The 21,739-nt window shown below is 48.7% G+C and overlaps 1 protein-coding gene across 1 annotated transcript in view; it reads left to right on the forward strand.

Annotated features, from left to right (window-relative positions):
* The window catches only part of PITPNB (phosphatidylinositol transfer protein beta), a 150,026-nt gene that overhangs the window by 38,467 nt on the left and 89,820 nt on the right, over nt 1–21,739 (forward strand). Inside the window, exon 2 of the mRNA XM_082275426.1 lies at nt 2,241–2,271. Coding sequence (XP_082131552.1) covers nt 2,241–2,271 — 31 coding nt within the window. The remainder of the gene's footprint in view (nt 1–2,240; nt 2,272–21,739) is intronic.

Here is a 21,739-nt window from a genome sequence, read left to right on the forward strand (position 1 = left end):
TACCATTTGTTTTGCTGTTTGTGCCCCTGTTGAGAAGATTTTACCTCACTTTCAGTCACTATGACAACTGGATTTTAAAAATTTTGGGTTGTTGTGGAAACTTGGATTTGTGATAAAGCTTCAGTGGAAACCCCTTTTTCCCATGGACTCTTACAGGAGTGAATTTCCCATCCTAGGGGTAGATTTCTTCTCACTTCCTGTTGTCTCTCTCCATTTGTTAGTAGGAGTCGTTTGTAAGTGAGATGTTTGTAACCTGGGGACCGCCTGTATGAGAGAGTGAGAGCGATAATGCCAAATTTAACACACTTAGGGGTGTACTCACTTTTGTTGCCAGCGGTTTAGCCATTAATGGCTGTGTTGAGTTATTTTGAGCGCTCAGCAAATTTACACTGTTAGAGCCGGTTCACACTGGGGCGACTTGTCAGGCGACCTGGTCGCCTGACAAGTCGCCGTGGGTCACCTGCCATAGATTAGCACAGGACCCGTTCTAATAGGAGTGACACAAGTCGCTCCAACTTAGAAAAAAGGTCCTGTGCTACTTTGGGGCGACCTGCATTGACTTCAATGATATGAAGTCCGTGCATGTCTCTCCGAGGTCGCGGTGCAAGCTGTGCACCGCGACTTCACAGGTCGCCCCGGCAAGTCGGGTCGCCTGTATGTGAACCGGCTCTTATACAAGCTGTATGCTCACTACTTTACATTGTAGCAAAGTGTCATTTCTTCAGTGTTGTCACATGAAAAGATATAATAAAATATTTACAAAAATGTGAGGGGTGTACTTACTTTTGTGAGATACTGCATCTTGTTAACTGTCGAATTATTTTTATGTTATCTTGCCTTAAAGTGATACTAAATTAAATCCCTAATCTCCAAAAATATTTTTCTCTATCGTTCATTGATGGACGCAGTCTCTGATCCAGCTCCCAAACCTCTCCTTTTTCCCCTTTTCAGTTTTTTTTTTGGAACAAGCAGTGCACAGTAGTTGCGGTCATGTGCAGTGCTCTATGCACACTAAAAATCCCAGAGTCCATAGTTATAGTCCATCTGGGGAATGAGTAAGAGAGGGTGGCTACATTCCTGCATAGAATGGGACCATGGAGAAGGAATGTAGTCATCCTCTAACAGGAAGTCAGATCATAGCTCCAAAACAAGGGATTTGGAGGAGGCTGAGAGTCATAGAAGGTCCTTTTCTGAGTTAAAAATACGTACTTGAATAGGATTTTCTTTTTTAATCCAAAGTCCTTGAGGGGTTTATTTACTAAAGCTGTAGAGTGCAAAATTAGTCTCGCTTCTGCAAAGAAACCAATTGGGTTCCTGATTTTATTGCCAAATCTTAGTTGAACAGGCAATTTATTTCTTTGCAGAAGTGAGTCTGATTTTTGCACTCTCCGGCTTTAGTAAATAATCCCCTTAGTGTCTTTTATTCTCCTGAATTTCAGAAAGCTATTTGCAATGTGGTCATAGTACATCAATAGGCTTCTAGCATGTGTTCCAAGGACACCTGTGATGACAGAAAGATCTGAGCTGCCACTGCTGACCTCTGTAGCGTCAGTAATGAGTCCTTCACCCAGAACAAGCAGGTGGACAGTGATGTAGAAATTCCTGATCTTCTAATAAGCATTGTAGCCAGTGGATTGGCTTGACTACCAGACATCTAGCATTATCAGAAGATCATCAATAGTAGTGTATATGGAGGACCATGGTATGATTGTAGAGGGAGGAAGGTACATTGCCTGTCTTGGAAGGAAGCTCGGTCATTGTTCAGTCAATGGGCAGATGACACAGAAAGCTATAGGGTAAGCAGGTATAGGTGTATGTTTCCTTGTCACACTAAGGCTCCATTCACACTTCTGCGATTTGCCGTGTGACTTTGGACATCAAAGTTGCATGACAAATCGAACCTTGTTCTTTTCTATGGCACCCGTTTAAATTAGTGTGACTTTGAAAAGGTGCCTCCACTACTTTGGTGCGACTATTTTATACCACTTTGATCCTTTGTAAAGTTGCGCCAAAGTTGCACTGGAAATTGTGCAAATTTAGAGAGTCACTAATGTGAATGGAGCTTAATGGTCCAAAAAATGTACCAAATTCTATTCAAATGATGTATATCATAGTGGAAACTAATGTACAACAACTCCCCTTTCCCCACAAAAAATAAAATCAAGGCTGTTCACTTTCACTGTTGACGCATATTTAATAGTCCTGCTTTCTGATAACCTTTCTTTTTTTTTCTTTTTCAGTCGAGTAGTTTTGCCATGCTCCGTAGAAGAGGTAAGTTATTTTTCCATCTCTCCTCCTATTTTTATAGTAAATTACATTTCTTCTTGTGCGTTTTTCTTATTTCATACTCTGACCCTGTTCATATTGCACAGTTTTGGCACTTAGGGCCCATTCACACTACAATGCACGTAAAAATGTGGCGGCAGTCAGTCATAGTTTTCCTTCCATGTTTCCCCTGACCTAATTGTTTTTTGGGTGAGAGGTGCGGTCCATTTGTACGCGTTTACAGGCATTTGTGTATTGGGGTGCGATATTAGGTAAACAGGTTACTTAAAATCGCACAGCTATGGAATAAGGAGAAAAACGGTATTCTGGTGTGAACATGAGACCTAGAAAACGATGACATAGAAAACCATGAAGAAAAATGCCAGAAACTGCACATGTGAATGGGCTATGAAGTTTCTTCTGAGATTTTTCAATCCAAAAGGTTTTTATTTTGTCACACCCAATACAATGCATAAGATCAATCAAACGTGTATAGAACCTCAAACCAGTAGAGGTTTGCAGTGGCAGTTGTAATCAGGTAACAGCAAATGAGTCAAAAGTAGAACATACCTATAAAACAAATCCTGCAGGATATCAAAACCCAGCCCTATACCAAGGTGAAAGGTATGATGGGACAACTGGGTGTGACTTTCAGGCTATCAAGCAACCTTCCCCGCCACATAATACTCAAACAGTTGAAAACTTGGAGGAAAATGGGAGAAGACCTGCCACTATCCACCCCCCCCTCCCCCCAAAGGGATTTGGGGATTGCTAAATACCTGGCCAGGCCGAGGTCTCCGAGCACCATAAAGGTTGCGAAACATCCGGAGACCCCCTCCTGGGTCCAGTCGAGGGGATTTCCCAGACTGATATCCGGGAATCCCACCATTCCTCAGAAATAGTTGCCCTGGCTCTCTGGGTCCATCTTCCAGAGTTAAAACCAGAATTTGCAGATGGAAGGGGGCAACAGCGGCAGGCCAACCCAACTACATCGTCCACTGTCATCGGTAGATACATCACAACATACAGACACAACGAGAAAGGGGAAAAGAAGAGTGGGTGGGAATAGACATAGCTTTTGGAGAGGGGAAAGTCAAAGGAGGTAGTCACCGGGGGAGTCAAAAAGCAAGCAGGGAAAGAGAAAAATCAATTTCATGCTACATTGTGATATTGAAATGTAGTGCCCAAGGCTCCCAGACACTCTCAAATTTGAGTACCCGATCCTTTAAGATCGCAACCATCTTTTCCTGGGCCATGATCCAGGAGACTTTCCTGGGTACAGCTTGATAAGGTACGGAAGGCCTTTTCCAGGCTCTGGCCAAGGTGAGTTTAGCGCCCAGGAGTATAAAAAAAACCAGGGAAAGTGAATGCCTGGGAGCCCTGAGATTGTACCTGTGTAGAAATGCCGCTTGAGGGGTTTGTTCAATTGAAAGTGAAGTGACCCTTCTGATGAGGTGAAATACCTTATTCCAAAAGGAGCGTATCCTAGGGCACGACCACCAGGTATATAAAAAGGTGCCCCGGTGGTGGCATCCCCGGTCTTCTGAGATTTTAAGGGGTGGTCCATTATTACAGTCAAATTTGAGAACCCCCTACCAATATTTTTGTGTTCCTATTCACACTGTGTACCTGAATTTTTTTTTTTTTTTTTTTTTTTTTTTTTTTTACGTTTTAGCCCTTTAAAGCGGTTGTAAACCCAAAGAACAAAAAAAAAAAAAAAACCTGCAAGACAAAGGTATAATGAGCTAGTATCGCATACTAGCCCATTATGTGTAACTTACCTTAGAACGAAGCCCCGACACGGACCCCCGGACATCGCTGTGGGTGCTGACATGATCCCTCGCCGTCTCTTCCGGGTTCGGCGGCTCCAGCGCGGTGATTGGCTGGAAGAGACGGCTCCGGCGCGATGATTGGCCAGAGCCGCATGCGCGCGGGAGTGATTTTCCGGCAAGCTCCCGGCAAATAGATTGAAGGTCCCCCCGGACCTTCAGAGCGCATGCGTCGCTCGCGTGAGCGGCTGCATGCACTGTAAATATCTCCTAAACCATGCCGGTTTAGGAGATATTATTTGTACCTACAGGTAAGCCTTATTATAGGCTTACCTGTAGGTAAAAGTGTCAAAAAGTGGGATACTACCGCTTTAAACTTAGGAGAAAGTGTCATGGCAGACAGCAAGTGAGTTCAGAACAAGTGTGTCCCAATAGAAAGGCTTACAGCAGGCTGAGCTTCCTCTCATTAAACATACAGTGGCAATCTTAACCACTTTGTTAAACCAGCCAAAGATTTTCTTTCCTGCAAATACGGGTCAGTGTTGATGGGGGAATCCCTCCCGTGGAGCCATTGTGTTCTCTCCATGAGGGTAGTCGTGCCCGCTGGGAGAACACAGCGATTATTACTAGCCTCCAAGCAAAAGATAGTGACCGCACTCCAATATGAATGAAAGCATTGAAGTTTTATTCATCACCACGATCATCATACATGTCTGAGACACAACAGGGCAGGTACATAGGTTGACGCGTTTAACGACACTATGATCGCTTACTCATAACCATGGCATGGTTGGTATGTTTAGGAGTAAGCGATCATAGTGCCGTGAAACGCGTCAACCTATGTACCTGTCCTGTGGTGTGTCAGACATGTATGATGTTCGTGGTGATGAATAAAACTTCAATGCTTTCATTCATATTGGAGTGTGGTCACTATCTTTTGCTTGGAGTGTTGCCTGGACTGCGGATCCGACTCGCATCTGATCTACGACCTCACCTGAGCGGCTTGTCTGTGTTGGACTGATTATTACTAGCCGCAATGTTTGCATGTGAAATCCGACTGGCTGGTTGGTTGTACCTAAGTTGATCGATCAGCATTCAGCCTGCTCATACACGGTTCTAATCTTGGCTGGTTCCTGCAAAACCAGTCGAGATTTTAACTGTCTATGGCCAGCTTTAAAGGCTGAATTCACTTTTTTTTCCCCTAAAATCCAGCTCCCCTATGTACCAGCATACCATTAATATACCTCGGTTGCACAAAAGTACAAGTGTTCTTAGATTTTGAAAACAAGGCCTTACCTCAGCCATGGCTATATTTCTCGGATTACATTAGCACACCTTTACCCATCAACTACATTTTCACAGCATTTGCCTGGCTTCCCCATCGTCCCTTCAGACGGACTCAGGGAGCATGGTAAATTCTTGGGGGCCACATGCAGCCCACAGGGCACCTCTGAAGTAGTGCAAAAGCCTGCCTGATTGGATACAGAGTGAGTGGATTGATTGGGTTGTCCTATTCTATAGTTTTTGTAAATCAGATTGTACAATCTGATTGTACAGTGTATGGCAACCTTTATACACCTAAAAATGACCTAGCTGCACTTTCAATGTCCTTAACCACTTTACCACTAGAGCATTTTGCTGTCTTACGTCTGGGCCACTTTTTGCGACGGACCCCCCCCCGCGCGTGTGACCAGCGGACCCGATGTCCGCCGGCCACTCGGCGATCGGCGGGGGAGAGGGAGAATGTCAGGCAGCTTGTGTAAACAAGCTGCCTGTCATTCTCCTCGCTGCAAAGACACTGATCACATGGATCTACTATGTAGATCCGTTGATCAGTGTCCTTACAGCTGAAGCCACAGCCAATCACAGTAGAAAGCACGCCCCTAGGGACACACACAGCCCCTCCCTCCCAAATAAAGTTAACCCCTTCACTACCAGTGTATTTTTACAGTAACAGTGCATATATATAGCACTACATTACTGTAGAAATGTCACTGGTAACCCCAAAAGTGTCAAAAATGTCAGTCAAGGGTCCGATCTGTCCGCCGCAATGTCGCAGTACCGCAAAAAAAATCGCAGATCGCCGCCATTACGCGTTAAAAAAAAAACAACAAAAATGACAAAAATCTTTCCCTTTGTTAGTAAACGCGATAACTTTTGCGCAAACCAATCAAAATACGCTTTTTGCGATTTTTTTTTTTTTTTTTTTTACCAAACATAGGTAGCATAAAACAAATTGGCCGAAAATGTTAAAAAATTTTGATTTTTACATTTTTTTTGGGGGAATTTCATATAAAAAAATGTGAAAAATATTGTTATTTTTGCAAAATTGACGCTCTTTTTTTGTTTATAGCGCGTGATCAAAAAATCGCACAGGTGATCAAATACCACCAAAAGAAAGCACTGTTTGTGGGAAAAAAAGGACGCCAAATTCGTTTAGGTACAGCGTCGCACGACCGCGCAATTGTCCGTTAAAGTCACGCAGTGCCGAATCGCAAAATACCCCCTGGTCGGAATGGGGGTAAAATCTTCTGGGGCTTAAGTGGTTAAAGACAGAGTGTACAAATCTGGTTTACCCCTCATAAAGTAAACTAAGCGCCGTTTTGTCATTGCTGAAATGATCAGAAATATGCATCTAAAATGTCAAGCAGCATTTTTAAATAAAGTTATGCTATGTGAATGGAAACATGTTATCAATAAAAAGTAGGTGTTATCCCAGTTTGGCTGCAAAAGTATAAATACACAAAGGGTAAATCTCCACTTTTGTTTATCAAAGGTTTTGTCAGATTCCTACCTTTTGTTGCTGTGACGAAATGGCTGTCTGTTTCACCAGGTTGATTGTGTTCTGATTCGGGAAAAGGAATGGCTAACTGTTTATAAGAACCTGGTGCACTCTGTGATCTTAAGAAAGCAGCAGGGTCTGCACCCCTTTAACAGTGATTAACTTAAAGCGGTAAAACCCAAAACCAAAAGTTTATTGCAGCTTACCAGTCATTAAATGTGGTGACTGCATTCGTTTTCTTTTTTTTTAGGCTTTATTCCCCTGTGTTTACCTGGTGATCTGGACAGTAACGCACCCCCTGTATTACAGTGCCCTCATTCACGGGGCATCTTTGGACAGCAGCATTGTCAGTCTGGGGGGAAAGGAGTGTTAGATGGACTAGTGGATTTAGATACACTAACAAATTGAAGCCAAACCCCAGCTCACACTGCTTTTACAGCAACCGTTTTTTTTTTTTTTTTATAAATGTTTTACATAAAAGCTAATCATTGTAAGCACCCCTGTCAGAGATAAATGGTTTGTCTCAGCACTTGTAACTGCTACAGTTTGTTGAAAACAGACTTTTTGAGTTAAATGTTAATACATCCCTAAGGTCTAAATCTCCAGTTCATCTGGGATTTTGCACTTCAGCTAGCATCAAAGGATGGACTTGTATTAAACCATTGAGACAAACATTAGACAATCATTTATAGACCTCCCTGCATTACACTTTCTATAGTAACTTCTGCCTGTCCCTCTTCTGTAGTTCATTTTGGACTTTAAGTCCTCGCTATTTGAGGCGCAGAAAACTCCTGATGGGTGTCATATTCCTCTTTTGCTGTATGTACTTTAGAGTCCCACTGTAACTAGCCTTTTGTCTTGCCCTGATCCAAACCAGTTCTAAGTCTTTTTAGAACACACAGTCTTCAATTTGCATCACCGAGGCAGCTGCAAAACCCAGGGCCTCATTCAGCTGCTAGTTTTCCAGCATGCTCGTCCGACAGAAGCCGGCCGGCTTCCGCGGGACAGGGTGGCATACACACAGGCCGAATGACATTCGGCCTGTTTGTACAAGGCTTTAATCCAGGACAGGACAGATATGCAGACCCTTGGGGGTTTAGGTGTTCATATAGCAACATAAATGGATAAAAACAAGTGGTTTAAGGTGCAGTACTGTATGCACGGAGAGGGAGAAGCACAGGGGGGATATATAGTCCCATGTGCATATAATGGCAGTCTTTGTAGGAGGTCCGCGGATTGAGACCTGTACCTGGGGTGGGGGTGCGCAGCTCATTCAGCAAGAGAGAAGTCAGCTCTAAAATTGGATAAGAAAGAGGGAAGAGCACCTCTGAGTGCAAAGTAGAGGTTTATTATACAAAAGTTACATAGTCCCTTACATCTTAGTAAGGATAAAAGCATCTGTCCAGTCGCTGCGGTTCCGAGGGGGAGTAGGAGGGTCCGCAAAGTCCTTAGTGGCCTTTGATCCAGACAGCCAGGCCAGCTGACCGTGAGTGTCAGGGTGGGCGGAGGAATGCGGCCGTGTTGCGGGAACTGGAGGGCATCTGACGTAAGCAAGGGAGATAGCAAGATGGCGCAGTAGGCCTCACGACGCGTTTCGGAGTCTGCGCCAAAACCCCGACGGGGCATGCGCACTCCTTTTTCAGGTGCATGCCCCGCCCGGGTTTTGGCGCAGACTCCGAAACGCTTCATGAAGCCTACTCCGCCATCTTGCTATCTCTATTGCTGACGTCAGACGCCCTCCGGTTCCCGCGACACGGCCGCATTCCTCCGCCCGCCCAGACTCACACGGTCAGCTGGCCTGGCTGTCTGGATCAAACGCCTCTCAGGACTTTGTGGACCCTCCTACTCCACCTCGGAACCGCCGCGACTGGACAGATGCTTTTATCCTTACTAAGATGTAAGTGACTATGCAACTTTTGTATAATAAACCAGGGAAGCGCTCTTCCCTGTTATCTTATTTTAATCTAGGACAGGGTCAAGGTCAACGGTCTAGGGGGGTCAGCATGTTTAGGTAAAATTTAAAAAAAAAAAAAAAAAGTTAAAATGCTCACTAACGTTCATTGTCCCTACTACAAGTATGTGATGTTACCCTGAACTTCAGAAGGAGAATATGTTTGGGCTCTTTTTCAATATATAGGGAAATTTTCCTCACATAATGGATAAAAAAAAAAATGGAGGCATCTATTACCATTAACCACCAAATGAAGGGCCAATTTTTCCTGAAAAAACAAGGAACATTATCCTGCACACACATGTACAGATTTACAAGCACATGGTAAACTTGCAAGATTGGGTCCAGACGTGATTTCGTTTGTGAGGTTGAAAAAAGACATCAGTCAATCCAGTTCAACCTATGGTGTGTGTGTGTGTTTGCTTTTAAACCATCTGTCACAAAACACTTAAAGCCCAACTCCAGGCAAATTATTATTTCTCTTTCGTTTCTTCTTAACCGTTGGGAGTAGGACACTAGGCAGGAAAAAGCTTGACTACGCCTATGGCCAGTCCCAGGGGTCTGGGACTGCCCATAGGCATAGTGGGGACTGGGATCTGTACACTTGCGGCTGGGCCTCCACAAAAATTTAGGCTGCGGCCTGCTGGGCTGTGGGTCAGCTTGGCGTGTCCCTTGGAAGGGGTGGCGCTGTGGGGTCGGTTCATTTTTTGATAACAGCCTTGCCACCATTATTGTGTGGGGCACCTGCCCCTTTTTAGCGCTGCGGCAGAGTCAGGGTACCCTGCCTGTGCATCTGCGTCATGGGTGGCCCTCCCCTGATTGTTATATCAAATCCTGAAATTGTTTCAGGTGCGAGTCACCCTGCTGGGTCTGCGTCCATGCACCCTGGGTACTCGGATAGTGAGGATAATTCATCTGCTCCTCTAGCCACGCATGAAAAGACCCTGGTGGATGCACTGTTTGTCAGTGTGTGAAATTTTAAAAATGGAGGTTACGGCTGATGCTGCGTCTGAGGTGCCGGTCCCTTTCGGCACCCACAGGCTCTCCAAAGCATTGAGTGTGTTCCCCTTTCCGCTTACTTTGACAACAGTGTCCCAAAACAGTGGGGTTGTCCAAAACACAGTGGTTCCTAAGTGTTTTTGCCTTGCGGTATCCTTATGAGCATTAATTGCTTAAAAGGTGAACAGTCCCACCTGTAGCAGACTCGTCGGTTTCCAGGCTGATTAAAGCTACCTTCGTTATGGTTGAGGAGTCCCTGGCCTTTACAGATCCAGCTGATAGGAAGGTGGAGGCTCTGGCCCTCCTATGTTTGCTGTGGCTGGTTCGGCACTTAGGCTGGTATCTTACTATTGCCTGGTGTTTATGCCGGGACATGAAGGGGAACCGCTTCCCCATGTCTTGCAGGGTCAGTTGATCCAGGATCTACAGTTTAGCTGTGATGCTTCTTTGGATGCGGCTCCTTTGATTTCTAGGCTATCTGTATCAGCAGTGGTCCTTCTGCTTATTATTTGGCTGAAATGCTGGTCTTATCTGATCTTCCCCTTGTAGGGTATCACCTGTTTGGAGCTTCCGTGGATGACATCGTTAAGGGTCTCACAGGTAGGAGAAGTACTCTTCTTCCACTGGCTACCAAGGGCAAGAAGCCCCGTCTTAGACGTGGGCTATTCTCTTCGGCTCATGAGAGATTTTTCATCCCTCAGGGTCTCAAGACAAGGGATCAAAAGTCAGGGCCTCCACCGGAGGTTCCAAGAGGACCTGGTCTGGCAAGACACGAGCGGGCTCTTCCTGACCTGTGGACAAGGCTGCCTCTGCATGAAGGGGCCCCCTCACCTGTATCAGGGGTGGGGGAAAGTCTTTGCTGGTTTCTGGATTCATGGACCTCCCTGGTACAGGACGAGTGAGTCCACAAAGTTATTCAGTCAGGCTACAAGATTGAGTTCAGTCTTATCCTCTGAAAAGGTTCTTCCCTTCCAACCTGCACTTGTCCCCAGATCGCTTACAGGGTCTATTTGGGGCAGTGCAAGACTTGTTACTTTAAGGGGTGATTGTTCCGGGCCCGACTTCGGAACTTTTTCTGGGGTTTTTACTCAAACATCTTCACAGGTCTCAGGAAGGAAGGCAAGGTACGTCCAATTCTGGACCTCATGGTACTAAGCTGCTTTGTGCAGGTACAGAAGTACCGCATGAAGTCCATTCATACGGTAGTAGCCTCCCTACATCAGGGGGTTTTCTTCTCGCTTCTATCGACATCAAGGACGCCTACCCTGCACATTCTAATATGTGCTGGTCATCAGTGCTTCCTCCATTTTGCCGTGGGTGAGGAGCGGTATCAGTTTGTGGCATTGATCTTTTGATCTCGCCTCTGCTCCTGGGATCTTCACAAAGTGTTTGCCCCGGTGCTGGCCTTGTTTGAGTCAGCGGGGGGATTGCGGTACTGGGGTACCTGGGAAATCATCTTCTGCGAGCGGAGTCTCTGACTGCTCTGATCTGGAGATTACTCTGCTAACTCTGAGGGAGTTTGGTTGGATTCTGAACCTTCAGAAGTCTGCTTTGTTTCTGTTCTCAAAAACTGGACTTTCTGGGTCTGACTCTGGACTCGATCTCAGCCAGAGTGTTTCTTCCTCTGGAAGAACTCCAGACATTGTAGGAGACTATTCAGCTTCTGTTCAGCAGACGGTCATTCCTCTGGGCTTGCATGCAGGTGCTGGGCCTGATGGTGTCCGCCTTCGAGGCGGTCTGTTTGTACCGTTCCACACACGATCTCTGCAAAAGAGAATACCATATTTATCGGCGTATAACACGCACCGGCATATAACACGCACCTAAATATTAGGGCAGAAATTTCAAGAAAAAAGCTGAAATTTAAAATCAACAGCTTATTTTTTTTTAAATTAAATGCAGCCTCGCCAGTGCAGTGCCCATACATGCAGCCTCGCCAGTGCAGTGCCCATACATGCAGCCTCGCCAGTGCAGTGCCCATACATGCAGCCTCGCCAGTGCAGTGCCCATACATGCAGCCTCGCCAGTGCCCATACATGCAGCCTCGCCAGTGCCCATACATGCAGCCTCGCCAGTGCTTATACATGCAGCCTCGCCAGTGCCCATACATGCAGCCTCGCCAGTGCCCATACATGCAGCCTCGCCAGTGCCCATACATGCAGCCTCGCCAGTGCCCATAATTGCAGCCTCGCCAGTGCCCATAATTGCAGCCTCACCAGCGCCCATAATTGCAGCCTCGCCAGCACCACTATACACATCACTTCTATGCCGACGTCAATCATAGGTGCCGGGACTTCCGATGAGAGCGCGTCCTTCCTTCTCCTCGGCGCCGCCTGCCCCGTTCTACCTCTCGGCGCTGCTTTCTGGACATTTCTTTTTATATCGGCGTATAACACGCAAAGCTACTCTTTCCTCCATTTTTAGGAGGAAAAAGTGCGTGTTATACGCCTATAAATACGGTAGTTCATATTCCCATTACACACCTTCCTGGACATCAGTTGTGGGTGCTGCAGAGATCACCAGCTGGACACTGGATCGCTCACAGATGCATACAGATTTGCCAGCACACCAAGGATCTATCTCTGCAAAAGAGATTCTGGTTAAATGGGACAAGGATCCACGGTCTCTAGAGGTGGCTCCATTCTCTGGCGCATCAACAAGGAAAATCCTTCTCCCCCCTGTACTGGACAGTTGTCGCCACGGATTCCAGCCTGTCCAGCTGGGAAGGCATCCTCAGCACTCATGTGCTCAGGGGGTCTGGACTGTGGCAGAGTTGGCCACACACTCCCTGGTGCGTACCTTTTTTCTGGGTGTCCGACATTTGATTCCTTCAGTGCGGGCTATGTTGCAGACCTGGGATATTTTTTTGGTGGCTTTCACCTCTGCGCACAGGGTGTCGGAACTGGTAGCGTTATCCTGTCCACCTAATGGTGATTCACACGGATAAGGTGGTGCTTCGCCCCTGTCTGTTATTCCTTCCTAAGGTGGTCTCTGACTTTCATTTGACTAAAGATAATGTGTTGCCTTCCCTGTGTCCCAGGCCTAAACATCCGAATGAAATTGCCTTGCACGCCTTGGATCTGGTCTGGGCAATTAGAGTGTAGCTGGCAGCTATGGAGTCTCTTAGGAAGTCAAACTCTTTTGTGCTCATGGACGGACCTCACAAAGGGTGGTCCGCTTCCTCTGAGACCATTTTCAGATGGATCAGACAGAAGGTGGTTCGGGCCTATTCCATCAAAGGTCAGGTTCCTCCTTTCCCTGTCAAGGTGTACTCTATTAGGGCGCCTAGTGCCTCCTGGGCTTTCCGTCCATCATGCATCAGTGACACAGGTTTGCAAGGCGACCACCTGGTCGTCGGTGCACACTGTTACAAAGTTTTTATAAAGTGTTTGCATCTGCGGATGCTTCTTTTGGCCGCAAGGTTTTGGAGGCTGCTGTTTAGAGGACCTGGTCTATGGTAGAGATCTACAGGTCCCTCTCAAAAAATTAGCATATTGTGATAAAGTTCATTATTTTCTGTAATGTACTGATAAACATTAGACTTTCATATATTTTAGATTCATTACACACAACTGTAGTAGTGCAAGCCTTTTATTGTTTTAATATTGATGATTTTGGCATACAGCTCATGAAAAACCAAAATTCCTATCTCAAAAAATTAGCAGATCATGAAAAGGTTCTCTAAACGAGCTATTAACCTAATCATCTGAATCAACTAATTAACTCCAAACACCTGCAAAAGATTCCTGAGGCTTTTAAAAACTCCCAGCCTGGTTCATTACTCAAAACCGCAATCATGGGTAAGACTGCCGACCTGACTGCTGTCCAGAAGGCCATCATTGACACCCTCAAGCAAGAGGGTAAGACACAGAAAGAAATTTCTGAACGAATAGGCTGTTCCCAGAGTGCTGTATCAAGGCACCTCAGTGGGAAGTCTGTGGGAAGGAAAAAGTGTGGCAGAAAACGCTGCACAACGAGAAGAGGTGACCGGACCCTGAGGAAGATTGTGGAGAAGGACCGATTCCAGACCTTGGGGGACCTGCGGAAGCAGTGGACTGAGTCTGGAGTAGAAACATCTAGAGCCACTGTGTACAGGCTTGTGCAGGAAATGGGCTACAGGTGCCGCATTCCCCAGGTCAAGCCACTTTTGAACCAGAAACAGCGGCAGAACCGCCTGACCTGGGCTACAGAGAAGCAGCACTGGACTGTTGCTCAGTGGTCCAAAGTTTTTTTTTTTTCGGATGAAAGCAAATTTTGCATGTCATTCGGAAATCAAGGTGCCAGAGTCTGGAGGAAGACTGGGGTGAGGGAAATGCCAAAATGCCTGAAGTCCAGTGTCAAGTACCCACAGTCAGTGATGGTCTGGGGTGCCATGTCAGCTGCTGGTGTTGGTCCACTGTGTTTTATCAAGGGCAGGGTCAATGCAGCTAGCTATCAGGAGATTTTGGAGCACTTCATGCTTCCATCTGCTGAAAAGCTTTATGGAGATGAAGATTTCATTTTTCAGCACGACCTGGCACCTGCTCACAGTGCCAAAAGCACTGGTAAATTGTTTACTGACCATGGTATTACTGTGCTCAATTGGCCTGCCAACTCTCCTGACCTGAACCCCATAGAGAATCTGTGGGATGTTGTGAAGAGAAAGTTGAGAGACGCAAGACCCAACACTCTGGATGAGCTCAAGGCCGCTATCGAAGCATCCTGGGCCTCCATAACACCTCAGCAGTGCCACAGGCTGATTGCCCCCATGCCACGCCGCATTGAAGCAGTCATTTCTGCAAAAGGATTCCCGACCAAGTATTGAGTGCATAACTGAACATAATTATTTGAAGGTTGACTTTTTTTGTATTAAAAAACACTTTTCTCTTACGTCCTCCGACAGTCGCCGCCTCTTCATATTCGTCACATATGGGGTATTAGACTTTGCTCCGAAGGAGTAGCTAGGCAACAGAATATGTTAACAATAAAGCTTTTAACATATCCCACCCTCAAGGAGTGGTCCCCTCAGTCAATACCCTCCTACTTCCTGCAACCATATCTCAGTTTTAATGTCTAGCTTGTCAGGAGTGGCTGGCTCTCTCTGTGCTGGGACTTTCTGTCCCAGACTCTTTCTTCTTTTTAATATTTTGTTTGAGTTTTTCTCTCTACCTTTATTTAGCTGTTATTTTGTCAGCGTTAGTTAGTTCTTCGGATGAAGAGGATCATGCGGACTGGGTCTCGGGCTGATCCCCCTGGTCGCAGGTCGTGGGTCAGTGGCTTCCCAGTCTGCCATCGAGCGTTCAGCCAGGTAACGCTCCTGGCATAGTGAACGACCCATCCCTGTTCGGTGCAGGGATGATTGGTGAGGTGGCTACCTCACTGGACGCTGTGCGGTTTCTTAACCCCCATTTTGTGCGTCTTGACTTGCGACTCTCCCTGCCTCATGTGCAGCGGCTTGTTCGCCTGTGCGGGTCCCCCACGCCATGTGAGGTAAGTGTATTTATGTGGGGACCTGTCTGTCTGGGGGGGTGTCAGTCTGGGACTGTGTAACCTGCCTCTATTCACACTGCTTGTCTCCCTATCTCTCGGCTGCATGCTGTGGGCTGCAAGGGGGGGGGGGGAGCTGTATGACACTGTGTGTGTCAGACTGGTCAGTGTGAGAAGCTGTGTGCTGTGGGGCATGTTTTTTTGGCATGTTTGGGCATATACAGCGATCGCTGCGGCGATCTGACATGTATTCTGATATTGGCATGTAATGTGTGTTTTAATGCACTGTGGAGCGGCGGTTTCGGCGCCAAACGACGCCATTTTGCCTACACCCGCTCCGGCCGCATGGTTTACATGCATGGCGGCCATTTTCTTGTAGCCTCCATAGGCTTACATAGAGCGCCCTGGCAGCATCACTTCCTCTTTCCAGGAACACCGATCGAGGCAGCAGCAGCGGCGAGGGTCTCCTCAGGTTTTATCCTTCTGTTCTTGCTATCCATTGCCTGTGTTCAGTTTGCATATTCCCTGTGGGGGTCTCATTGTGCTTGAGTGTGGTGCGGTGGGCTGCGCTTGCCGCGCTTGCTTAAAAGGGGCAGTTAACCCTTGGTTGTCTGGCATTACAGGGGCAATGGATTCTCAGGGGGGCAAATTTCCTACAGTATTGGTGGAAAGCCAGGGGACCGCTGTTTCCCCCCCAGAGGGGGATTTAGCCACTATTGTGGCTGGCCTTGCTGCTCAGGTGCAAATGCTGGTGGCTGCTCAATCTACTAAAAGGCCCAGAGTTGCTCTTTCCTCTGATTCTGAGGGTGAAGGTGATGGGGCTGTTATGGCAGGGGCCTCCTTATCGGGGTCCCGCTCCTCTCTTGATCTAGTGGGGTCTGAGGTGGAGGCTGAAGTTGAGGGGGTTGATAATTCTCCCCCTGGCTCGCCTGAAGAGCTTGCAATCATGGATGAGTTGATTGCTTCCATTAAGCAAACGCTGCGTTTGCAGGACCAAGTGTGTCCCCCCGCTGCCTTGGCGGCTTATGGGACGCAGAGGAAACGCAGGACGCCGCAGGTTTTTCCCTGCAATGCTGATTTTCAGCGCGCTGTTAAGGATCAATGGCGCGATCTGCGCAAACCTTTTGCGGTACCAAGTAAATTCAAGCTGCGTTATCCTTTTTCGCCTGCCACTGATGAAAGGTGGTGTGTGCCTCCACCAGTGGATCATGCAATTGCGGTTTTGAACAAAGCCACTGCGATTCCTGCAGAGGGTTCCCCTGTTTTCCGTGATGCCACGGATAGGAGACTGGAGTCTCTTGCCCGTCATACTTATTCTGTTACGGGTTCTATGCTTAAGGCTCTGTTTGCTTCTCTCATGGCGGCCCAGGCGATCGCAAGTTGGACGCAGATGCTTAGGCGCGTCCTAGTGGCCGATTCGGCCTCGCCGGTGACCCTGGATATGGTGGATCAGATCCACCAGGGTGTCATGTATCTGTGTGATGCGGACCTGGACATGATTCCGTTGGCTGCACGTGTGCACAGCGTGGCGGTGTTGTCTCGTCGCCTGGTTTGGTTAAAATGTTGGTCGGTGGACCAATCTTCACGTAAGACCTTAGCCAATCTGCCTTATGATGGGTCTCGCCTTTTTGGGGAGTCCCTGGATGTGTTGATTAAGGGGATCACCGGGGGTAAGAGCACTCTCTTGCCCCATTTCCCCAAGGCTAAGGGGGCTTCTGGGAAGAAGCATGCTAATTTTCGGCCCCCTCAGGGGTCCTTTCGTGCCTTTCGGCCGCACTACAAGGGCAAACCGTTCAAAGGTCAAGGCTCTCAGAAGAAGCCCTGGTCTGGTAAACAGAAGTCCGGCCAATCCGGACCTGCAGCCCATAACAGTTCGGCCTGAAGGGGCGCCCTCACCCAGTTTTGGGGTGGGGGGACGCTTGCTCGGTTTTCTTCAGCCCTGGTTGGCCCGTGTGCGGGACAGATGGGTTCTGGAAATCGTTCGATCTGGTTACAAGATCGAGTTTCTCTCTCGGCCGGAGAGCAGATTTTTTCCCTCAAATCTTCAGCTGTCTCCAGAGCGCTTGCGGGACCTGCACCTGGCGGTGCGGGACCTGAGGGCTCAGGGAGTGGTGGTTCCGGTGCCTCATCGGGACAGGTTTCGGGGGTTTTATTCCAATCTGTTCACCGTGCCCAGAAAGGAGGGCAAGGTTCGTCCGATTCTGGACTTGAAGGCTCTGAACCGCTCTGTGCGGGTTCGCAAGTTCCGCATGGAATCCCTGCGGTCGGTGGTGGCTGCCCTGGTTCCGGGGGAATTCATGGCCTCCATCGATTTGAAGGATGCGTACCTTCACATCCCCATATTCGAGGGTCATCAGAGGTACCTTCGATTTGCCATTGCGGGGGATCACTACCAGTTCGTGGCGTTGCCTTTTGGTCTCGCCTCGGCTCCGCGGGTCTTCACCAAGGTGCTTGCACCGGTTCTGGCATTATTGAGGGCCCAGGGCGTTTCTGTCCTGGGGTATCTGGACGACATTCTGGTTCGGTCTGCGACCAGCCAGGGTCTGGAGGAGGACCTGTCTGTCACGATGCAAACTCTGCAGGAGTTTGGTTGGACGATAAATTTTCCAAAGTCGACACTGAGTCCGTCGGTTCGTCTCCCCTATCTGGGAATGATACTGGACTCGGTGCAGGCGAAGGTCTTCCTGCCGGAAGACAAACTCAGGACTCTCCGGGAGGAAGTCAGGTCCCTCAGGGACGTTCCGAACTCGTCTCTGCGGACGTGTATGAGATGTCTGGGATTGATGGTCTCGGCCTTCGAGGCGATTCCTTTCGCCCAGTTTCACACGCGGGGTCTCCAAGCGGAGATCCTGTCCAGGTGGGACGGGCGACCTCAATCTCTGGATCTTCAAATCTCGTTGAGTCTTCGCACCAGGGAAGACCTTCTGTGGTGGCTCCAGTCCCCGTTGGTGTCCGGGGGCAAGTCGTTTCGTCCGATCTCGTGGACGGTGATCACCACGGATGCCAGCCTGTCGGGCTGGGGTGGTGTTCTGGGCGTTCTGTCCGCTCAGGGGACTTGGTCGGAGGGGGAGTCTTCCCTTCCGATCAACATTCTGGAATTGCGTGCGATAAGTCTCTGTCTTCATCGCTGGACGGACCGGCTGCAGGGTTGCCTGGTTCGGGTGCAGACGGACAATGCCACGGCGGTGGCCTACATCAACCACCAAGGGGGCACCAGGAGTGCCCGAGCGGCTCGAGAAGTGGCCGACATTCTGTCTTGGGCCGAGACTCATGTCCCGGCGATAACGGCGGTTCACATTCCGGGTGTGGAGAACTGGCAGGCAGACTATCTGAGTCGCCAGACCCTGGATCAGGGGGAATGGTCTCTCCATCCGGCTGTCTTCCAGATGTTGTGCGCGAAGTGGGGTCTTCCAGATGTGGACCTGTTCGCGTCTCGTCTCAACAACAAGGTGATGAGGTTCGTGGCAAGGACGCGCGACCCTCGGGCAGACGCGTCGGACGCGTTAGTGGCCCCGTGGCATCAGTACAGGCTGATGTACGCGTTTCCACCGATTCAGTTGCTGTCCAGGTTCCTTCGCAGGTTACATTCGGAACGCAACACGGTGATTCTTGTGGCACCGGACTGGCCTCGCCGGTCCTGGTACGCAGACCTCGTGAATCTGGCGGTCGACGCCCCGTGGCGTCTGCCTCTTCGAGACGATCTACTGTCTCAAGGACCGATATACCATCCTGCTTTACAGTCGCTGGCTTTGACGGCCTGGCTGTTGAGACCGAGGTCCTGAAGGAGAGGGGTCTCTCTCCGGAGGTCGTTCATACTTTAATCAACGCGAGGAAGTCTTCCTCGGGGAAGGTTTATTACCGTACTTGGAAGGCCTATTTTGCCTGGTGTGAGTCCAGGGGGTTTTCACCCCGCACGTACTCGGTGTCCCGTGTGCTGTCTTTCCTTCAAACGGGTGTTGATCAGCGTTTGGCGCTGGCTACGATAATGGGTCAGGTGTCTGCTCTGGCCGTTCTGTTTCAACGTCCCGTGGCTTCCAACCCATTGGTTGGCACCTTTGTTCAGGGTGTGCGGCATCTGGTTCCCCCGAGGCGGGATCCTCTGCCCCCTTGGGACTTGAATCTCGTTCTATCTGTGTTACAACGTGCTCCTTTTGAACAGATCAGGGAGATCTCGTTGTCTATGTTGTCCAAAAAGGTCGCCTTTTTGGTGGCGATCACTTCGGCTCGCAGAGTGTCGGAGCTGGCGGCTTTGTCCTGCAAGTCTCCGTACCTGGTTATTCATTTGGATAAGGTGGTCTTGCGACCTAATCCTTCTTTTCTTCCGAAACGAGTTTCGGAATTCCATCTTAATGAGGATATTGTCTTGCCTTTGTTGTGCACGAAGCCTAAACATCCAAAGGAGGTGAGATTACACTCTCTGGATGTTGTTCGGGCGATTAGGGTTTACCTTAAATCGACTGAGTCTTTTCGAAAGACGGACTCCTTGTTTGTTCTTCCAGAGGGTCCTCGGAAGGGCATGGCGGCTTCGGCCTCTACCATCGCCAAATGGATCAGGCAGACCATTGAACAGGCCTATGCTTTGCAGGGGAAGGTTCCCCCTGTGCCTGTGAAGGCGCACTCTACTAGATCTCTGAGTACGTCTTGGGCCTGTCATCATGGGGCTTCTGTAGCCCAGGTGTGTAAGGCGGCGACTTGGTCGACCGTGCACACTTTCACAAAATTCTACAAAGTAGATGTTCAGGCATCGGCGGATGCTTCCTTTGGCCGCAAGGTTCTAAGTGCGGCTGTTCCCTAGGGTCCCTTGTTGGGGACTCCTGGCTGTTGGGATAAGTTTTGTATCCCCTGGTTTTTTGTCTTTTCCTGGGTTGTTGCTCCTGTTGAGCACTTGTTTTTTGCTGTTGCCCAGCTGGTTTCCTACCTTTGGTAAGGTTCCTTCTTTGATGCGGAGACTGCGTTGCCTTTCGGCGCGGATGCGTTTCCCACCCCTCATGTTTGCACTGCTTTGGGACGTCCCCATATGTGACGAATATGAAGAGGCGGCGACTGTCGGAGGACGCAAGAGAAAACGGATTTTTTGTAAAATCTTACCTGTAAAATTCCTTTCTCTGAGTCCTCCGACAGTCGCCGCCCCCGCCCCTCTTTTGGGGTTTGATTGTATACTCTACTGCTATTCCACTAAAACTGAGATATGGTTGCAGGAAGTAGGAGGGTATTGACTGAGGGGACCACCCCTTGAGGGTGGGATATGTTAAAAGCTTTATTGTTAACATATTCTGTTGCCTAGCTACTCCTTCGGAGCAAAGTCTAATACCCCATATGTGACGAATATGAAGAGGCGGCGACTGTCGGAGGACTCAGAGAAAGGAATTTTACAGGTAAGATTTTACAAAAATTCCGTTTTTTTTTATTGGTCGGATGAAATATGCTAATTTTTTGAGATAGGAATTTTGGTTTCTCTTGCGTCCTCCGACAGTCGCCGCCTCTTTTAAGTCCTCACTGATGGGTATTGTCTTCCTATCCGTAGGAATAGCTAGGCATATAGACTTAGTCCAAAGACAAAAGGCATTAGCATATACGCACCCACGGGGGCTGTCCCATCTGGTCAATACCCCCCCTGCATCACCACTCCCAACTCCGTTTTAATTTGCCTAGCGTCAGGAATAGTCAGGCTACCTTGTGCTGGGGCTTCAGTCTCAGCCTTCCTAAATTTTTTATTTGATTTTCTTTTAAAAATGTCAGTTTTTTCTCTCACTTTACTAGCTGTTTATTTTGTCAGCTTTAGTGTTAGTTTATTCTTCGGATGAAGATGGATCATGCGGTGCTGGGATTCAGACTGGCCGCCCTGGTTCTCCAGGGCACAGAGGGTCAAATAGACCCCCAGCCGCCATCGAGCGTTCAGTTATGGTTCGCCCTGGCATTACGAACGACCCAGGGATGCAGCCGTGAGGTGGCTACCTCACAGGACTCGTCTGCGGTGCTGCAGCGTCATGTCCCTGTCTCACGGCACTCCCTGTCAGATGAGGACAGAGGTTTATCCGTGCATGGAGGCTCCCCACGCCATCGGGTACAGGTAAGGACTTTCTGTGTGGGGCCTCTGCCTGGGGTGGCAGTCTGTGTTGCTGTGTGTCCCCCATGTCTGTGCCTGTGTGACTCCCTGTGCGATCCCTGCGGGGTTCGCTTTTGTGCAGATCTGTATGTTTGCCGGGGGTCCCTGTCCCCTTAGGTGCATGTTTGGGGGTACAGACTTGTGTGTTGTGCGGCGACCGCTGCGGGGGTAAACTTCGCGCGGTCCGCCATGTTTTACTGTGCACACGTGTATGGCCCCTCTGGAGCGAGTATACAGGTCATTTTGGCGCCATCCGCCGCCATTTTTTGTGGGCGGTAGAACGATCGGTTCGGCCGCATGTCGGCGGCCATCTTGGCGTAGCCTCCTATGCATCCCTATGGGGCAGCCATTTTCCCTGGGGTCTGGCTTATAGCCAGCCCCCTCCAGCAGCATTTCCTTTT

The sequence above is a fragment of the Pelophylax lessonae genome (assembly GCF_965119305.1).
Source record: "Pelophylax lessonae genome assembly, chromosome: 1".
NCBI classification, from domain to species: Eukaryota; Metazoa; Chordata; class Amphibia; order Anura; family Ranidae; genus Pelophylax; species Pelophylax lessonae.